Below are 20651 nucleotides of genomic sequence, written 5' to 3' on the forward strand. Positions count from 1 at the left end.
TATTCCGCCCCCACCCCCTCTCCCCTAGAGAGCAAAATTTCCTTGTTGCGCGAAATCTCTTTAGTGCAAACCAGGTAGCTCTCGGAGTAAGATCTTTTCAAAATTAATCAGGCACCTTTACCCATGTGCGACTAATTTATGTGGAGAAGCGCTTCCAATGCGCGCCCAGGCGGGCTGCGGTGCCAGCACAGGGCAAGTCAAGCATTTACTGCTCGGGACCCTGGTTTCCCCTCCCAGGGTGGGTGCACACAAACAGCTCTGCCCGCCCATGGTGGGGAACCCGCTCACACAGCACCCCCGGTCCAAATACTTCACAATTTAATCCCGGGGAGACTGCCCCAGCACAGGATAAGGATCAACCTTGCATGTTCCTCCGCCGCCTGAATAAATTAGCGTTCCTGAATTTCAGTCCTCGGACTTGTCTACCAAGCATGACTCGGTTGACAGGGTTTTAACCTATTTATAGTTTTATAACGAGCCCGTAACAAAGAATTCTCCTTCTCCTCCCCACATGTAAATAATACCTGATGCTACTGTCAGGGCTTGGCAGGGCAGCGACGTTTCTGAGGCAGTGTGGATCCTCAGCCTGCCTTTGGCGGGGCATCTCCGCGCTCGTAGGCAAGCGCCTTGCAATGGGAGGAGGATTAATCGCCGCTATTAGAGCCCTCGCTTTTCTCCGCAACCTTCTCTTCCCAGGGATGATGAGTTAATTCAGCTGGAACAATGTTAGTTCATCAAGTTTTGTGGTTTATCTGAAAATCGAAGTGCAGTAATTTTATATGCCAGCTGACTTAATGCCTGTTTAGTTCAAGTTTTAGACAACTCCGGTCGATGATCGCAACGGGCTTAATATCAGATGTAGGGGGGATGAAACCGTAACACCGATATTTACAGGCAGATTTTTCTTCCCCGCTGCGGGAGCTGGTTACGTTGGCTGCGTGCATGTGTGTTGCTGCGTGTAGGATGTGCACCCGCCTCCCCTGAACCTCCCCTAGAACCGTCCACACATGTACATTTAAAACAGCAAATGCAAACCTGAAAATTTTAAAATGAGTGTTTGACTTTTTATTGGGTGATAAATTGCTTCTTACTCTTATAAAGTCCGCAGGTGTTTATGTCCACTCTTGTACGCCTAGTTAAAACTTTGGCTACAATAGGAATGCTTTGAAAATAGCCAGTCACTCCTAAAATTGAATATTAAAATAGAATTACCTGTTATGCATCACATTAATTCTTTTAGTGTAAAGTTCTGTCGTTTAACCCTTCCGACCCCTTTCAGCCTGGCATATTTTTCCCTGCTTTGGTATTTTCTTTTCCATCCTTCTGCTTCGCAAATTTTGTTGCCAGGCTCTGGACTGAGTTGCCAGACTTTGTGCCGAGACCCAAACAGTGCCCCAGGGCTTGCTGCCACGCACCCTTCCTGCCCGGCTCTTCACGATGCCACGACGGGCTCTGCGGCTGGAAAAAGTTTTCCAAAGCAGGCCCTCAGACTGCTTGGCAAATCTAAAGGCTTGAAAATTAAAAATTTGGAGGAAGCAAAGAGTTAATGGCTCCCTGTTGAATTCTTACACACATACATGCATAGGACGTCTGCAAAATCCTTTTACTGTGCTTTCCACCTGCCAGGTATGGTGCCTTCTCAGGGAGTGTTAGTTTTTAGAGTTCTTCCATTTTTAGAGCAGCTTCTGCAAAAAAAAGTTGTGTTTCCGGGCAGAGGAGCGGTGGCTACACCAGGTGGGAGCCTCCGGCCACCCCACGCACAGCCTCCGTCTGCGGGGTCCCGCTGCTCCATCTCTGGATGAGCAGATTGTGGGAAGTAGGAGCGGGCACAAACCCGGTATAGATTTATTCGGTTGCATTTCAGCAAGGATGAATGGGAGAGTGCTAAAAAAAGCCCAAATCAGACTTTTTTTGGTCATGTTGGTAGGTTTTAGAGGACCGTGCTCAAGGTCTTTCACTCTTTGGGTGATTAAGAGAGAAAAGAGCCCTTCCAGGCCGCCCAGCACACGGGGAGAGATGCAGAATAAGGGCATCGCCAATGGAGTTTCCCAGATTCTCCAGAATTCTGGCTTGCTTTCAAAACATGAGAAAGGGGTAAAGCACAGGAAAGCACACCGCTTCTGGGTGGACAGGAGGCCAGCACCCACATCAATCAGCCGCTGCCTGAAATCGCCCCGTCTCTAGTAGGTGTTAAAACCAGCTCGCCGAGGCGGGTTTCTGCCCCGACTTTTCTCTTAGCACACACTCGTGCCAAACTCTCACGGCGAGGACCGCCTCGCCCTGCGGGTGCAGTAACCCTGAGCCTGAGAAGGGCCCGGGCTGGATTTGGAGGCTTCCAGACTCTTCTGTAATGGAAGTAATGAACACTACGAAGGAAAACAGCAACAGCCCTCAGCGTCCAGCGCCAGAGCACGCGCCTTGGCAGGGAAACCCGGGGGAAGATTTGGAGGAGGGAAACGAGGAGGTTTTCTCCCGTTGCAAGGAGCGTGCTCTCAGCTGGGGGGTGGACAAGCAGCATCACATCCCTCAGCATCAAATTTTGGGGCTGGCTGTGAGGGCCATGGTTTGTTTGTGATAAGCCATTCTAACTTCTCTTCCTGACGCGAGGAAGGGCAGTTTCTACAGGGTTTCCAAGCCTTCCTCCCCACGCCAGGAGCAAATTCACTCAGGCAGCTGGATACCAGTCACCGGCCCATTTTCACATCATCCTTATTGATGGAGAAGGTAAATCGGCTGCGATTTCCCTTCTCCTGGGATGCAGTAACACCCGAGATCCAAAAAGATTGAGGCTCGAACCCCGGCGGCGCAGCTCGGTGCCTGCCTGAAAACTCCTCCCCACCAGGCAGCCCCTGCTCAGGAATTTTCCCCTCATCAGTCAGCCGTGACGGCACCCGCGCCTGCAGGGACACCCCCGCCGGCGGGATGCACGCCTGGGTGCCCAGACACGGCGGTGCCCACCCTGGTGCTCGGCACACCAGTGGGTTTGCATATATGAGAGCCAGGGAGGGCAGAGGGTCTGGTGGGACCCCGCTCATGCCAGGATAATGGCAGATGAGAAAGCTGGATTGGGCTGTCGAGCTCAGCTTGGGGTAAGAAGGAACGTGCTATTTTGGAGCATGGATTTTTAATAGGAGAGAAAAAGGGGAGCTTTTCTGCTCAGTACTTGGGTAGTATCACAGAATGGCAGGGACCTCTGGAGATCATGCAGTCCAACACCCCCCACCAAAGCATGGTCACCCAGAGCAGGTTGGACAGAAACGCGTCCAGGCGGGTTTGGAATACCTCCATCACCTCTCTGGGCAGCCTGTGCCAGTGCTCTGCCACCCTCACAGTAAAGTTTTCCCTCATGTTCACATGGAATTTACGTGTTCCAGCTTGTGCCCGTCGCCCCTTGTCCTGTCGCTGGGCACCACTGAACAGAGTCCAGCCTATCCTCTTGACACCCACTGTTTAGTTATTGATAAGCATTGATGAGATCCCCTCTCAGTCTTCTCCAGGCTGAACAGACCCAGGTCCCTCAGCCTTTCCTCATGTGAGAGGTGCTCCATTCCCTTGATCAGCTTCGTAGTGCTCTGATGGACTGTCTCCAGCAGTTCCTTGTCTTTCTTGAACTGGGGAGCTCAGAAGTGGACACAGGACTCCAGATGTGGCCTCACCAGGGCAGAGCAGAGGGGGAGAACAACATCCCTCGACCTGCTGGCCGTGCTCTGTTTAATGCACCCCAGGATATCATTGGCCTTCTTGGCCATTGCTGGCTCGTGGTCAACTTACTGTCCAACTTGTCCAGTAGCAGCATCGCGGCTGCTCCAGACCGTACGCGTGGGTGCGAGCAGGGAGCAGCGCCTGCCGTGCATCTGCTCCGCGTGGGCGCCGCACATTCGCTGTACGTATTTATTTATCCCAGCCATAAAGCGCCGTGCCGGGGGGGGGGGGTGTCACACAGCAGTAGGAGGAGAGCAGACCTAACCGTGCTCTGCAGCTCCCGGAGCACAGCCCCCGGCCCCACGGGAGTTGCAGAGGTCCTTCAACTTTTTTACCGCCTGCACATGCACCGCTCTAATGTCTTTGCAAGGATACGGCGTTGTTTATTTTTTTCCCTGAAGGCAGTCGGTATTTTCGGCGGGGGGTGTGTGTGTCTTTTCTGCATACTCCTCGTTTTAGATGGCTAAATGCCCCTCGCTGCCTGGCTATAGCGGGGGGACGGGACAGCCCAGCTGGGTGCCCCAGCCCCAGCCCCGGGGGTTTCGCGCTTCCCGCCCGGCAGCTGCCGAAAGGGGGACCCCAGAGGGTCCCCGGAGCCCCGCGTTGCCCTGGGGAGGGGGTGCCGGGTGCAGCAGAGCGCTGATCCCCCCAGCGTCCCGCAGCCGGGCCAGGGGGGAGGAAACCCACCCTCCAGCAGCGCCGGCAAAGCCAGCCTGACCCGAGCAAATGAAAATAATCAAAAGTAATTAGAAGCGTGCTGGACTGCTCCTCGGAGATCTGTGCGAGAGAATAAACATGCCGGAGCCCTCCGAGCCACTGCAAAGGCCCATGTCTGAGCTGTTAGGTGCCCTGACCTTGTCCACATAAAGACGTGATTTATGAAGTGCAGGGCACAGCAGCAGGGCTTCTGTCTTCTCCAGAAGAACCAAATTACTGAGGTGGAGATTAACATGCTTTCAGTTGGGCCCATTTCCAGACCAAGGGAAATTTTTTATTTACATTTTTTTACCTTTAATTTCCTCCTCCTCTCCCTCGCTCGAAAACTGCCTTTTGGCTGGGAGGGACGAGCCCGTCAGCGTGTGAGGGCAGGAGGGGCGGCCGGGATGGGGCACGGGGGGCCGCGGTGGCACTGCAATGCCCACCACAGCTGCTCCTTTGGGCGAGGGCTGGGGAGCGGTCTGCCTCTTCCCCTTGAAATAAGCAGCAACACTTTCGGGTTTATTTGCTTTCAGTTTTTTTAAAGTCAATACCTGCAACAGAGGGTGGGAGGAATTAACACGCAGAAATTGCGTCGCCTTTCCTGCTTGTCGGTCTTTTCCCGTGTCTGTCCCGGAGCGTTCGGATGTGTCGGAGGGCAGTTGTTTTCTGCGTGTTTATTTTGCTTTGCTTTTCCTTTCTCCCTCCCTGCTTGATACACTCGCCCAGTATTTTAAACACTCACCGCAGTGTTAGTCAGGATGCTCAATGTTGTGATTAGTCACCTTGAGAAATATAACATTAAACCCCACTTAAAAATGCGGTTATGAAGTGGCTTGCTCTATAAACGTAAGGATAATATTAAGCCTAATATGAACATTTACGGTATTTTAAGAAATCGCCAGCGACTCGTCTGATTTTTTACCATTGTCCTCTGCGGTGTTTGTCCACAGGAAGCCCATTAAAAGTGGACAGTGCAGTTATTTCATCTGGCTTTGGCTGAGCTGCTTTGCTTTGCTTTAATGATGTGCTGGAATGCACGATGCCCATAGGGTCTCCATTATGAGAACTTTTACTTCTGGGACGACCATGAAGTTAAAGGCTTAAAAGAGGCATCAGTTTACAGCCTGGTGGGAATTACTAGCAGACTCGAGTACTAACTCCTTACTGCCTCCACTAATATAGCGACTTATTTTAAATAAACAATTGCAAAAGGGACCCTGTGGAAATATTTGGGCCTCTTGAAGCGCCTACCAAACTGTCCAAGGGGAGGGAGAAAAAGGCTACAGATGTGTTTAAAAGATTCTTGAAAAAAGAAAAAAATATATACGTTTGTGTGCAGCTCCAACGTCCCCTTATGTGACCGGCGGCCGGGCGGGGCTCGCCCCCCAACGCCCCCCGCGCTGCCCAGCGCCTCTCGCCGCGCCCCGACATAAACTGGGGGGCATGTGCCTTCCTCCTCCTCCTCCTCCTCCTCCTCCTCCACGCAGCCGGCAGCGCTGCGTGAAGGGGAATTACCAAAAATGGGATTTTTTTTTTTTTTTTTCCAAAAAAAACCCAACGGGTAGCGGCGGGCTCGCCCGCCTTTGCTCCGCTGCCGGTCCCGGTCCCGCGGCCGGTCCCGCTGCCGGTCCCGCTGCCGGTCCCGCTCCCGGCGCGTCCCGCGGCCGGTGTCCCGGCGGCTAGCGCCACCTAGCGGCGGCGGGCGGCGCCGTGGCGGCGGAGCTCCGGTGCCGGCCGGCCCCGCTTTGCCGGTACCGGGAGGCCCTTTTGTTTATCCACCGGCGTTTCCTCCTTTTGTGGCAAAGCTGGGGGGGGGGTGGGTGGGTTGAGGGGGGGGGTGTGGGGGGGCTCCGGCTCCTATCGGGGCCGCTGATCAGGCCTATGGGCTCGAGCAATCAGTTTCCCAGATTACTTGTATTTAATACACAATGCATCATAAAACAAATCCCTCATCCTGACAGGAAGAAAATAGAACAGCTCATAGCTCGAGCCGGTCCAATTTATGGCTAAATTAAAAAAAAAAAAAAAAAAAAAGGAGAGGGAGAGAGAGAAAAAAAAATAATAATAAGGGAAAAAAAAAAAAAAGCTCCAACAATGGGCGAGCGGAGGGAGGGCAGGAAATCAATGGCCCGGCAAACCGGGCGGGCGGCTCGGTTCTCAGGCCCGAGTGCTATGGGAATCTCCCACCAGGTTTTTTGAGGTTATTGACAAAGAATTTTTTTTTTTTATTATTTTTTTTTCCTGTCCTACCTACCACCACTGCGTGCGGGTTTTTTTTTTTTCCCCCTTCTCTCTCCCCTCCCCGCCTTGAACAATAGCTATTATCTGAAATAACAGTTCAATGTCACAGATAACAGGCCGCTGAGACGAATTAATCATCATCTCTTGTCACCCGGTTTCTCGCCCTCCCCCTGCCCTCCTTCCCCGGCCCCCCGGGAAAGAAAAATCGACTTTTAGTCTGAGAAATACATCTACACTTAAAAAAAAAAAAAAAAAAAGTGGGTGGCACTTCTGGATCGTGCAATAAAAGATACAGTTCAGCCCTCTTTTTTTTTCCCCTCTCTTTTTTTTTTTTTTCCCCTGCTCTCTTCCCCAAAATACACGTATAGACGCGTCTCTTGCCGTAGTTATGCCGGACGGTGCCAAACTTTTTGGGGCCCGTTTGCGGCTTCGCGTCGCGGTGGGATTTTCGGGACGGTTTGGCGAAGTCGGGAGAATCCCGGAGCCGGCGGGGGCTGCGGGTGGGAGCGGGCCCGGCCGGCGCTGTCGCCCCCGCCGGTAGGCAGAGCCCAACCTCCCGCTGGCTCCATTCATGGGATTCGTTACCAAATAAATAAAGGGAAAAAAAATTTTTAAAAATATAAAAAATAAAAAAAATAAAATATAAAATATCGTTTAGGAAGCGCCGGCAAACGGACAATTGGGCGTGGGGTCGGGGGGAATAAATAAAAAGAAGTTGCATTTTATTAAAAAAAATATTTATTATTAATAACCAGAGGGATGACGAGCCGGGACAAGCCGTCGGGGCGAGCTCTGCGGGGCCGCCGCGACGGCGCTGCCGGTGTATAAATAGAGGCGAGCTGCACCGCGCACCGGTCCGCGGGGGCGCACCGGGGGTCCGCGGGGGCGGCACCCCCCGTCCGGACGGGGGGTGCCGCCCCCGCGGACCCCCGGTGCGCCCCCGCGGATGGGCCGCTCCTCCGCGACCCAGCGCTGACCCCCGACCGCGGGGGCCGCTGTCGCTTTAAGGGCACCGGGAGCGCCGCCGCCGCCGCCCGGGACGGGGAGAAAAGGCGGGGGGGGGGGGGGACACGGACCCGCCGTCGCGACCGGGGCTGCCCCGCTTTAAAGAGACAGTGGCCGAATAGGGGAGCTGGCAGGACCCGACGGGGTGGGCGGGGAGGGGTGGGTGGGGGGGTGGGTAAAGGCGGCGGGGCGGGCGGGCGGGCGGGGGGGGGTGGGGGGGGGGCCGGGCGCTGCCCGGGGGTGCGGCGGGGAAGAAGCGCCGCGGGCAGAGCTGCGGGGGTGGGGAGGGGGAGAGCCGCCCGCCCGCCCACGCACACTTTTCTCCCATCCCCGGCGGAGAAGTGAAAGAAGTTTGTTTTGTTGAGCGGTGTGCGGTGCGGGGTTTTTTTTTTGTTGTTGTTGTTTGTTGGTGGTGTTTTTCTTTTTTTTTTTTTCCCTCTTAAAGAAGGTTGCGTGGTTTTGGGGTTTTTCTTTTTTTATTATTTTTTTTTTTTTTTCCCTCCCCCCTTTTTTTTCCCCGATAACTTTCTTCGCACGCACACACACACACACACACACCCCCCGATAAGACCAGGAGGGGCCGAAAGGGGAAGGTGATGGCCAGCCGGCAGAAACCCGCCGAGCCCCGCCGCCGCTGAGCCCTCCGGGGCCGGCAGCGTCCCCCCCACCCCCAGCCCCCCCCCCCAACGCCCGCCCCGGGCCCCCGACAAATGCCGGAGCGCACCGCCCGCCGCAGCCCCGGACCCCGACGGCCTCGGCCTCTGCCTGCCTTTGACGCCAAGATGTTGCTTCCAGCCGCCTGAAGGATATTTTTTTCCCCTCTCTTCCCCCCCATTCCCTTCCCCCCCCCCCACCCCCCGGCCTCCCGCCCCCGCGGGCTCCCGGCGACACAAGGTAAGAGCGGCGAGCGCTACCCACGGCCCCGCGGGACGGGGCTGCCCTGCCCTGTCGGTGCCCGCCGCGCCACCGGGCAGACCCTCCTCCGTCGCCCCGGGGGGTGGGGGGGGTGAGCTCCCCCTCCTTCTTGGGGGTTTGAAAGGGAATATTAAATGCCCCCCCCTCGCCCCGTCCTTCCAAAAAATAATCGTCGGAGGTGCGGGCAGCGTGGGATGGGACGCGCCGTGCGCGGCCGCGGGGCGCTCGCTGGGCCCCGCCGGGATTTGGGGTGGCGGGGGGGGGGGGGGGGGATGGGAGGTGTTGGGGTTTCCCCCTTCTTTTTTTTATCGAGGGGGGAGAAACCCCGCATGGGCAGGCACGGACTTGCACACCTCGCGCGCACACCCCCCACCCCCCCACCCAGACGGGCCCGATCCTGGCAGCCGCCGGGGGGGGGGGGCGGGGGAGGGGGGGGGCGATGACCCGGGCAGCCCCCGCCGTACCTGGGCTACCCCCGGGCCCGTCCGCCCCCGCGGGGAGAGCAGCTTTCCGCGGGGCTCGTTTAATTAACGAAGGTGAAGCGGGGCTGAGGCGATATTGTGAGCCCTTGATAGGAAACTTCCGTGGGTTTTCATTAACTAAGTGACACACAATGCCGGGGCTCCCGGCCATTCAGCCCGGAGGCCAAAAGTGCGCTGGGGCCGGGACGCCGACACAAACGTTTCCCATCGGGGAAACAACCTCCCTCTCCCTTTGCTTTTCGGCTGGGGCGTGTGCTTTAAGTTTTGGTTTTGGTGTTGTTTTTTTTTTTTTTGTGGGTTTTTGTTTGTTTGTTTTTGTTGGTTTTTTTTTTTCCTGCTAAAAGTCGGGTGTTTTGGTGCCGGTGCCCAGCCGGGAGAAAGTTACAAATGTAGCAGGGAGCTCCCTGGGATGCTGTGGAAAGTTTAGGATAGGCCGGTGGTAAAGCTTGCAAATAAGTAATGATATTCAGTCGTACGTAATGATTAGTAATTTGTCATAATATTAGAATAGAACATCCTCTTCAGCTTGTCCACGAGCGATCTCATTATATTTGTTTATTGTCTGCATAATTGGAAGCATGTATTGGTATGTATTGAATACTGCCATGTTTTGCATGAGTGTTTACGTTGTTTTTCATTTATTTTCTCTAGTTTGGCATAGGGAGTTCTATTATTTGCTTCAATTAAGGGGAGTGATTTAAGTGTTGCACAGAAGGGCTGTTGGGGAAGCGTAGTATTAAAACAAGATAAATAACTCTGCCTACCAGATAAAGTTTGGTTCAGAGTAACAAATACGAAAAGACTAAGTGGGTGCCACAAGCAACGTAAATCCTGAAACAACACAGAAGCCTCAAATGAAGCTAATGCCACCTATTTTAATAATTTTTGTTATATTCCCTGACAGAATTGTGTTTAATTAAAATCAAAATTTCAAACTTAGTCACTGATGAATACATAGAAAATCAATCCCTTTGAAATTAACATAGCGCTTCTTAGCAATAATTAGACAACGTCCCAATTACATGTAAGCGTTTGTCAAGATATTTTTCAGTACATTTACTGTCCATTTATTATTATGTATGTATTCTGACCATTCCTAAAAAAAAAATATCTCACCAGAGAAGTGTATTTCTGAATAAACAAGCCTTTATTATTATGATGATGATTATTATTATCCATTTGTTTGCCTGGAAACCTGTGATTTATCTTTTGGTTAGTATGCCCAGACAGCGACAAAAAGATTCACTCTTTCATATTCTTCCTTTTAGATCTTGGATGAGTTTTGCAATGTGAAGTTCTGCATCGATGCCAGTCAACCAGATGTAGGAAACTGGCTCAAATATATCAAGTTTGCTGGATGCTACAATCAGCACAACCTCGTTGCATGTCAGATAAGTGATCAGGTATGTGGTGTTCACTTCCTGGGCTTATTTTTTTGTAAGGAACTTTAATGTGTCAATGGATAAAAAAAATAACAGCAATTCACGACAGATTTTGGCCTGTTTGCTGTTATGGCAAAAGATAAGGCACGGATGTGAAATGCAGAATAGAATAATTTTGATTATGGGCTACAGATAATATGAATTTTCTGTTTTTCCACGTTGTTGTTTGATTCATAAATAATATTTTTTATTTTTTTTAATCTTATGCCTGATAAAAATTTGGGCTGCTTTCTTAGGAATACAAAGCCAGTGTTTGCTGATTTTTGAATTAGCAGCGTTTTCTGGTTCCCGTTCCGGTCCACTTGAATTGCTACGTTAAACCTTTGAGTTGATGAGAAGCTGTAACGTGAAATTAATGGGAAAAGTGGAGGGGAAGACGCAAAAGTGATAATGCTGCCGATGTAGTTGCATGTGTGGGGCTTCGGATTTGAATGCACACGTGCGTGATTATTATTACACCTTCCCATGCACTTTGCTGGAACTCGTAATGCTTGTATGCTGAACCAGGATCTTCAGTGGTTTTCTTTTTCTTTTCATGTCTTGCACTTAAATCCACTCTTTGTTGGGCTGAAACGTTATTTGTCCTTGTGTGTTTGGAAAAAAAAAAAAAAGGCTGGGATAGGTGGAGGAAGGACGCAGTGAAGCATTTTGTTTTCAATTATGCTGATGAGTTATTAGGTGTTTCTTAAATCAAGGTTCGCTTTAGTCTGTGGATAATACATGCCATTATGAAATATTTTAATGGGTGAAGTTAGGTTAAGAAAGCTATACTTCTTTAAAGTAAAATATCAAAAAATGCACAGCAACAACTGATTGTAAATTCTTGTTTCCAATTTAAACTTTGCTACCTGCAAAGGTAGGGTTTGATTCGTTTAATCAGCGTTTCATTTTTCGCCACTTAATTAACTGCATCAGGTGAACGTTAAAGATTATCTTTAGCTGATTTAATTGCCTTGACAGCATTGAAAGAAGAATCACAACCAGACACAAAGCTTCAATTAGAAATCATTCTTTCTAATCAAATTCCTTACGTATAGGAAATGAATGTGAGACAGCCTGCTATTTCCAGCACAGCATTATGTATTTCGCTCATGCGAGATAGTTGATTAAAACCGGTTTAAATAACTTTTTCAGAAACTATGAGAGCAGATTTTTTTAAAAATTTTCAATTTCTACAGTTCAGCCCTGAGCACATGTAGCGCAGAATGAGCCAGCTGACTGAGATGTAATTTCTTTTTGATAGAGCAGCTGGTTTAACTAAAGAAACCATAAAGATTATTAGTAAATGCAAAATACATTTTTCCAAGTTGAAATGTGCTTTACACTGAAAAACGGTAAATTGTCTCGGTGCAGAGCAGTTACGGAACAGCAATACGAAAAGGAAACTATATAGCTTAATTGAAAGAGCAAATGCAGATATTTTATGTTTAAGAAGAGCTGGCACAGATAGGAAAGATTAGAAGCGGAATCACGTGCGTTGGCCAAAGCAACTTACTGTCTTTGCGTCGGTATTGGGGGATCTGCAACTGAAACTACCCCCGGGGCTGGAACCTCAGCATCTACCTCTGCGACGCAGACGCGCACCCGCATTTTGACGTTTTTGGAAGGAAAGTTATGGCGCTTGTAACTTTCTCTCTCTTTTTTTTTTTTTTTAGTGTTTACATTTCTGAGATTTGGTAATGGTGGCTGTACTGCTGCCAATGATTTCCTTCATTCACTGGAGACTTGTTATTTATTTTGCACAGTATCGTGCTGTTCATAATTCCATATTTTTATGGCTTATTGTTGCTGAGATTTGCAAATTAAGAATTGGTTGTCTTTCAAGTAGCGTGTTGTGAGCTGGTCGCTGTCAGCAAGAGATTGTTGTTCATTTGGCCCTCTGGAAACGCTGCACATTTACCCACAAAACTGTACGCGCGCTCCAGCGTTTTATGACCAGAGCCTAAAAAGTTAATGCTAAAAATGTGCTCTCGAATCTTAAAGCGAAAAAAGCCTTTCTAACAGCTCCTCCTTCTGCTTTCTTCTGGCACAAGCTCGCCAGAGGTAATATAAAATATAATAGGAAGGCAAACTGGGAAATGGACATTACATGGCCAAACGTGTGCGTGTACAAGGAGTGACAAATGCAAGGCAGGACTGAGCGTGCAGTATGTGGCTGTGCACGGACTGCGTGGGGCTGCCTTTGGGTCACTGCTGCTGTAGCTCCTAGAAAAAAAGGGAAAAAAGAAGGTGGGGGGGAAGAAAAGGAAAAAAAGAAAAAGGTGAAGCCGGAGGACGTGTGTGAGTGGTCGTAGCTAGAGCTGGAGGACAGAGGTGACGCAGCCCAGCTGGGACAGGAGGCCCCAGCTCAGCTGGAGCCGCAGCCAGTGGGGGGGCACCCGGTTCTCCCCGGTTCCCCCCGGGAATAAGAAGCACCTCAGCAGCCCTCATCCCACGGGGAGCATCCCCGCTGCGGGAGACGCTGCTCGCTCCCGGGGCGCAGACACTTGATCAGCGGTAATTGTTCACCTCTAATTGCTTCAACTCATCTGTAAAATTCCCAGGCAAACATTGGGCTGTACCTGAAAAGGTAAAAGATCCTGCCAGCGCTCCCAGCCTCACGCTGCCCACAAGTTTATGCTACTAAATTCAAGCTTGACTGACAGGCAGGTATGATTCCCAGACTGCTCGAGGCGGGATTTAGATGAATCTCAGGGCGACGTGTAATGTAGTCGCTCTGCTAAGCTCTACCTTCTGTATTTAACAAAAAAGAGTGAAAGAAAAACATTTTTTTGTTGTTGTTGTTTTCTCCATTGGACTTTTTTTTTTTTTTTTCTGAGGCATACCACCCCACCCCCCGACTCACGGTTGAGGTTAGGTTTCATCACTTGGGATCAACTTTACAAAAGGCCTGGGCTCTTTCTTATGACTGTATAAACGAGCTTTGCTAAGATGAACAGCCCGATAATGGTGGGATGCAGTCAAAACACGCACGCTGGATGCAACTCGTGTTTCAGTTGATGGGAGGTGGAGTAGGGTTCAAAAGCTGCATTTTTTTAAATCGATTTATTTATTTTTTTGTTTGGGTTGATCTAGGATTTCTCTTTGCTGTCTTCCTATTATCTCCTGTCATACCCAATCTGACCTGAACGTATGTAATTCAAGATGTATACGAATAATAAAATCCCGCAAGCAGGGCACTCGCGTTTTCCCCTTTCCCCAAAGAGACTCCAGTGTGGGCAGAGCTGCGGAGAGTCTTGTCACTGGTATTGTCCCTGGAATGCGTTTTTTCAGCTCAAAGTCAGTTAGGATTCAATACCGGTTTCTGCTAACTTGGACGACTCCCCTCTGTTATCATTAAACGTCAATTAGTTCAACTTTTTAATGACTTCAGGATGATTAGCCCTGTTAGGCTTTCTGGCTGTGCTGTCACCCCAGCAAAAGCATTATTTTAAAATATATATGTTAATGAAAGTGCAGTTGCAAATGCAGCAGTGACCATAGCAATGGCGTGTCAGGGGCTGTCGCACGTTCCAGGCACATTTTCAGGCTGGGATCGCGGTCACCTTCAAGCTAGAAAAGAAGGCATTTTTTTCTTTTTTTCTGTGAAGAAATGTGGTTGGTAGCAGTTGAAGTTAAAACTCCTGGATATTGTTTTTATCTTGCTTATTGCTTGCAGAGCTCTGACAGTGATACGGCCACAAACTGCTGTGAAACTGCTCTGAGCTTCCAGGTCTCTTCCCCCCTCTTGAAGATTCCCTTTGGTTTATCCATGGAAAAATCTCAGTGGCTCAAGATCTGTTTACTGAGGTTTTGAGTTGCTGTGTGCGCTGAAATAGATTTTTGGGGTTCTGGTTTTTTTTTTTTGGTGTGTTTTGTTTTGTTTCCTTATGGTCAAGTATACGCTACTGCAACGGGAGAAAAACCAGTAGTATTCTACTCTTAACAGCGTGCCCGATGTCAGCGATATAAACTTACAGGAGCGAACCTACTGCTGTAGGTTTCACCAGATCTGATCACATCTTACATGTTTTACAAACTTTTTTAATCTGCAGACACAGCTTCATGTTTCAGGTTTTACTGCCGCTGCCCCCCCTCCATCACGGCAGGCGGAGAACGGCAGAGACTCCTCCGGCAGCCCCAGCCCCGCAGCCACCTGCAAAACTTGTGTATTTAAGGAATAGTTTTGAGGCTTTGTTGTCAGAGAGTGAAATTTAGGTTTGGGCTGTGGTGGGTCAGGAGGGCACAAGCACGCTGAGCTCATACGGGGCCCTATTCTGCCCTGATTCTTCCTATGAGTTATTAGTTTATTAAGAAAATAAAGCTTAATCCAGCTCCCACTGAAAAATCTGTCTCCAGTGGAGCCAGGGTCGTGTTAGCATAGGGCTGGTGGGACGAGGAGCTCATCGGTGGTGATTTTCCACTTATTGCAGTTAGAGCTGAAGCTGCAGGTGAAATTCCTGCCCGGTCTTTGTGTCCCCCTGTGTTTTAGCTGGAGCTTAACGCGCTGGTGGTGTTACCACTCTCGGCATTGGCCTGTCCTGAAATGACCTAAAAGAAATTGTTTAGAACCCAAACCGGCAACTAGTTGTTGCCATTTCAGCAAAGGGAAAAGCTTTTTATTGATGATTCACCATAAGGCACGTCATCTCTTAGCAAAAATGCCTTTTTTTTTTTTTTTTTTTTTTTTTTTTGCAATGAGAGCTGTCAGATCGTATTCGTGTGCTTGCCAGAAAGAGTATAGAGGATTATAGACGTCCACAGAGCCACGATAAGGCTGCAGCTCGCTTGACACTTTGTGTGGTTCATGAATGAAGGTGGGATGTTAGAAGACAACTGCATGGTGAGGTCACCTCAGGAGAAGAACGCGTGGACGTGCAGAAGTTGGTGTTGGTTGTCAATGACCCCTGAGCAGGAGGTTCTGCAGGGCCGGAGCAGGTTGGCTGGATGGGGCAGCTCCTCACCTGGAGCCGGGGCTTTCACCGAGGCTAAAATTCACTATGATGGAAGAAGACATCAACATCACTGGGGAGGTGGCCTGCAGACCCCGAGACGCCGAAGAGAGTGTCCTGTGGAGGGACACCCTGCAGCTCCCTCCTTGCTTTGAGGGAGCAGGAGTCACCTTTTACCTCCAAAGGTGGAAAAAGGGGGATTCCTGGTGCCATTTCAGGAGAGCGTCCTCGTTCCAGCCCCTCCAGCTTGATCTGCTTTGGCAGTTGCGGGGCATTTTGGAAATGAGGAAGGAAAAGGGTTCTTCGCAGTCCTGGTGCCGAGGCTCTACGGTGCCCACCCACCATCTCGGCAGGGTGAAGGGGACGGTTCCCCGCTGTCTCCCCCTCCCCGCCGGGCTCCCCCAGAGCCCCCGCAGCCGCTCGCACGCAGGTACTTGCTGAGTTTCGCCTGTGGATTTTTGCTGAAGTTTTTTTTGGGCCCGATACAGTGCCGGGGAAGGACTCCTCTACGTTAGCCCTTGAAAAAACTCCAGTTCGTTTCAATTTATCATTTGCCTGAGTATGGCAAGAAGAACCTGGCTCAGGTTTCATCACACAGTTCTCCAGCTGCAGAAGTTGTTCATCACAGGAGCTAAAATTGTAGCTTCGCTGTTTGGACCTTTTTCTTTCTTTTTTTGTCCCCCTCAAATGCTTAATTACGGCTCATTGTGAGGTTATGTATCCGTTCATCCTTCTCGTTTTTCTGACGGGCATAAATCCCGATTTTGCTCGAGCTCCTTGAACATAACGCTTATTATTAGTTTTGGACGTTTAATTTGTTTTGCTTTTCAGGCAAGTTCCACTCTTGCTCCGAAGCAGCGCGGAGGCGAATGCCAGTTGGCAACGTGCATGCCGCCTCTCCAGCCGCTTGTTTTCCTGCCCCGGCTTGGGGGCATGCTCCTCTCCGGTGCCCCGGAGCCCCCAGAGGTGGCCAGGAGCCCCCAGAGGTGCCTTGACTGGGGTACATGTACCCATGGGGGAGACCAGGAGTTCTGGATGTTGGCGCAGGAGCAGCAGCGCAGGGCTCTGTGGGCTTCCCTGGGGGTGTGCTCCACCATCGGTGTCTTCTCTTCTTTCCCACCGTCCCATCCAAAGCGGGTCCTCTGCTCCGTCTTCCCACTTGCACCAGCGTGGTGCAGGACGAAGTCGCTCGGTGCCTTCCCCCATGGCCCCACCTGCGAGTTCCGTACATGGCCTGGCGGTATTAAAGTACAAGCAGCAGCATCTCTCGCCTGCCTTAAAATCTGAATTTCCCAGACAGCACTGGGGCACGTGCAATGTTTTCCAGAGCTCTCGTATGCGCAGGAATAACGGGTTTAGCTGGGTGCGATGGAATACAGCTCCTCTCCAGGGCCGAGCACGACCGATGCGTGCGTAGTAGCTGGTGTCTTTGCTCGCACGCGGCCGCCGAAGTGTCGTTTTTTTCCCCCCAAACCGGCATCCTTTGCTCAAACCCTCCCGGGGGGTGGAGGGGGGTTCAGACAGAGCGCTGGGGGTGTCGCGGGGGCCGGCGGGATGGCCGGGGCACTTCAAAGCGGGCAGGCGGCGGCGGCCGAGCGCTCAGCCCCGGCCCGAGCTCGCGGGGAGCGCGTTTTCGCTATTATTTCAATTATTACAACTTCCTGAATAGGTTGAAGGTCGTTCATAATTCACGCTTCTGTCATCTTTACACATGCCAAATGCAGTCTATTAAGCATAAATAAAATTTCAAGTGCCTGACCAGGAAAAGTAAACTGGGATTCATAACAATGAGGCCTTATTCATCCATTTAAAAGTAAATTGTGTGTGTTCCTTTTTTTCCCCCCCCCCCGCCCTCCTCTTTCCCTTTACGGTTTTGCAGTTTGGGAGCTTTTATTTCTGTTCGGTAGCATAAATACATGACCTGCGGCGTAGGCAGGCACAGAGGACTGATGAGTTAGGCCTTCCCCAACTTCTCCCCACCTCAGACCCCCTGAACTTTGAAAGTGTTTCCAGATCTGGATCCGATTTTGCTCTTCCTATATAAACTGCAGTCACACACCGCTGATCCCAGGGCATGTGAAATGCGCATCTGGACTTTGCTTTTATTTTTTTTTCATTCCCCCCCCCCCACCACCACCACTCTCCTGGTCGTTCCTCTACCATGCAGCAGCTCTTCCTATACTTCTGGAGGCAGACTGGTGCCTGCCCGCGCGCCGCGAGGGCAGGTTAACCCGAGAAAGGCAGGTAACGAAGCGGCCTTGGTGGGCTGAAGAGGCGATAGTCCGAAAATTCAACCCTTTCATTAATTACAGCAGAGCCAGGATTGCGTCCGACAAATCTTCAAGCTTTGCAACTGGAAAGTCCGTTTATTCTACGTTAGCTTTTCCTAATACAAAAAAAAATAAAAATACCGCCTGCAGTAGAGGTTGCTGTTGTTGCAGAATAAGGGCAGCCAGGAGGGGACCTGCGGGGCCGGGGGGTAATTTATGAGCTTTTCCCATCCGGGGGCTTGCAGGACCCCCACGCCGTCTGCTGTTGCCTAAAATCTCAGGCAAGGTGGTTCATTTCCACAGTTAGCGTCTCGCTTTTTCTCAGACAGGATTATTCCAGGAGGTTTTAGGTGGGAAGAGTGGGAGAAAAGCTTTTCGTATGAAGTAATAAGGACAGCTCTTAAAATCAGGTTAACTTTACCTGCGTGTTCATTTTGGTGTTAGGTTCAGTATGTTTTATTTTAGATCCTCCCCGGAACGCAATGTGGTATATAAACTGATAGTGCAGGTGGGGTGGGTTTTGTACATACAGAAATTTAAAAAACTAATAATAATTAAAGTTAATATTTTAATAATAATAATAATAATAATAATAATAATAATAATAATAATAATAATAGTAGAATGCCAGAGCTGTAAATCTGTCACGTGGACCTTGTTTTGGGGGGCGTTGGTTCTGAGATGCAAAAATAAAGAAACAACCTAAACCATGGAGTTTTTCTGGAGACTCTTGTCTTGTCTCCCTGCTGAGGTACAGCGAGGCTGGCCGGGTAATTTCTGATGGGTAGCTTAATTATCTCTGATATTTTCGAATAGCAACGCAGACAGGGCAGTTGGCTGCAGAGTTTACTCCCTGGTTAGGGATTTGTCCCACAGCTGCAAGAAAGATGCTGCGTCGTACCAGAGCTTCCCAAAGAGAAGTGATGCACCCCAGCACAGCGCTTCGTGAACAAGACCCTCTTTATGCCCGTGTACGGTCCATGTGTCCTCACTTTGCGACGAGAGGTGAAAAGGTCTATCTAAATACCTTTGATGGGACAGAAAAAATACTGGAGAAGGCTTCGCTGTGGTTTTTCTTCACTCCTTGGTGTGGATGCACCGCTGACCTCAGAAGAACAGCTGAGTTCACCCAACTGTGACACAAAACCTGGGAGTGTCACGGCAAGCCCTGAGCAGGGCAGGAGCTTTGGCATGGTCCCTCTGAGATGGTGGAGGTCCCACCTGGCCGTGGGGTGGGCCTGATCCTGCTCCCACCCCAAGTGGGAGATGGGTACTGTTGCAGCAGGGAGGTCTGCAGAAGTCTCTCCAGTTAGTGTGCAATGTCATACACGTATTATTTCCACCCAAAGCCAGCCAGCAACCAGACTTATGTTCCATGGATCGGACTGTAGCTTCCCTTTCAGATATGTGGAGGCCATTATACTCCTGGAAGAAAAAAGCCAGTTTTCAATACATTTATCTTAATAAATGGAAAAACAAATATCGCTTAAAGCAAGTATTCGCTGGATACGGCGCTGACATCAGATTTATTTGCGGGATTTAAAAGCTGGCTTCTCTTAAATGTGTTTTGGCCTTTGATCGAATGAGTTGCATTGCCCTAGCTGCATCCCTAGCACGCCGAAGCCCACGCAGCAGCCCCACGTCCTTCGGCGCCGACGGCAGCATCAGCTCCAAAGGGGATTGTGGTGCCGGGCATTCACCTGACTGCGTGAAGAGACATACATGAGACCCTGCCATGGCTCTCTTGGCCCCTTGTGCCCTCCAGAATACTCGGTGGAGTTTGAAATCCCCTCAACAAGGGGTAAAAATTGCAAACCCAAGCAGACGCAGCTGATGGTTTGACCTGGACAGCGTGGAAGAGGAGGGAGGTGCGGCCTGTGCAGGTCAGGCTGCCCATAAACTCCTTTTCCTGGTTTTTGTGGGGAAAACTGGCCATGAGCAGGGGGTTGTGGCATGGGTGCCCTGTGCCCGATGTGTTTTGCCAGCGCTTCTGGCAGCTGGAGAGGGGCGAGCGCTGGGGCGGTGGGATGAGCTGGCCCCGGCAGCCTTCACTGCTGCTCCCCTGCATGCCTCCTCCAGAAGCAGGTTTTGGGACAAGGCGAAGAAAAGCAAACAAATCTGAGGAAATGCATCTTATTTCGTTATTTTTAGTTCTTTAGCCTATATCTGTGGGCAAAGGCCAGTTGTGCGGAATGAAACGATTAGGCTATACGGCCACCTCCTGGAGGACGTCGGTATGTGCTCGGCTGCCGGGGCCACCCGATGGGTGACGGTTCACGTGTGACCGGGCGAGGAAAGTACCCACGCAGCTCTAGATACTCTTTCCTACCTTGGGACAAACGCATCTGTCTGACTTGACACAGTGGAGGTGATTTTCAGCCCTTCTCCCCAGGCACGGAAATGAGTATTGAGAGTTAAGAGTTTGAGAGCGAAACCTTTAAAAATACATTACTCCGAGAAAACGCAAATGCATCATTTTTTAGCGTAGGAAACATAGCTGTCATGTGTTTTTGTTTAAAAAGGCCTGAGGAAGTTACTAATATTTATTTGAGCTGCTTTGTGGAGCTTTTTAGTGCTCTTCACATTTCCTGCTGAGACAGAGAGCAGCCAGATGGATTTTGGGAATTTCCTTTCGGCAGACCCTGGCGGTGCTGGCGCGTGCTGGCGCTGGGTGCACAGACCCACGGGAGCAGCTCCTGCTTCTCCCCGGGGCTCCTTCCCAATGACAAGCATGGAGCCCAATGTCACCTGTGCAGGGGGACGAGGTGCCACCAGCTGGGGTCACCACCAGCAGCTTTGGTTGCTGACAGCATTTCTTCATCCAGGACTGATTTTTTTCCTTTGATTCCCATTTGCAGCTAAGGCATAACCAGGCGCGCTGGTTTGTATAAACCTCTCACCTCACAACTTTCTGGACTCTGTAGATGATTGAAATGGGGGAGTCGGATGCCTATGGTTTAATCA

The 20651-nt window shown here is 50.5% G+C and overlaps 1 protein-coding gene across 10 annotated transcripts in view; it reads left to right on the forward strand.

Moving 5' to 3' along the window:
* The window catches only part of MECOM (MDS1 and EVI1 complex locus), a 350717-nt gene that overhangs the window by 291889 nt on the left and 38177 nt on the right, over positions 1-20651 (forward strand). For 8 of the 10 annotated variants that reach the window (XM_074591441.1, XM_074591443.1, XM_074591448.1 and 5 more), the window contains exon 3: positions 10313-10447. In XM_074591441.1, the coding sequence (XP_074447542.1) occupies positions 10313-10447 (135 nt within the window). Of the gene's footprint in view, positions 1-8258; positions 8542-9412; positions 9631-10312; positions 10448-20651 lie in introns of those variants that run through there. The other 2 variants (XM_074591447.1, XM_074591446.1) reach the window with 2 other exon arrangements.

The sequence above is a fragment of the Larus michahellis genome, chromosome 6 (genome assembly GCF_964199755.1).
Source record: "Larus michahellis chromosome 6, bLarMic1.1, whole genome shotgun sequence".
Classification (NCBI taxonomy): Eukaryota; Metazoa; Chordata; class Aves; order Charadriiformes; family Laridae; genus Larus; species Larus michahellis.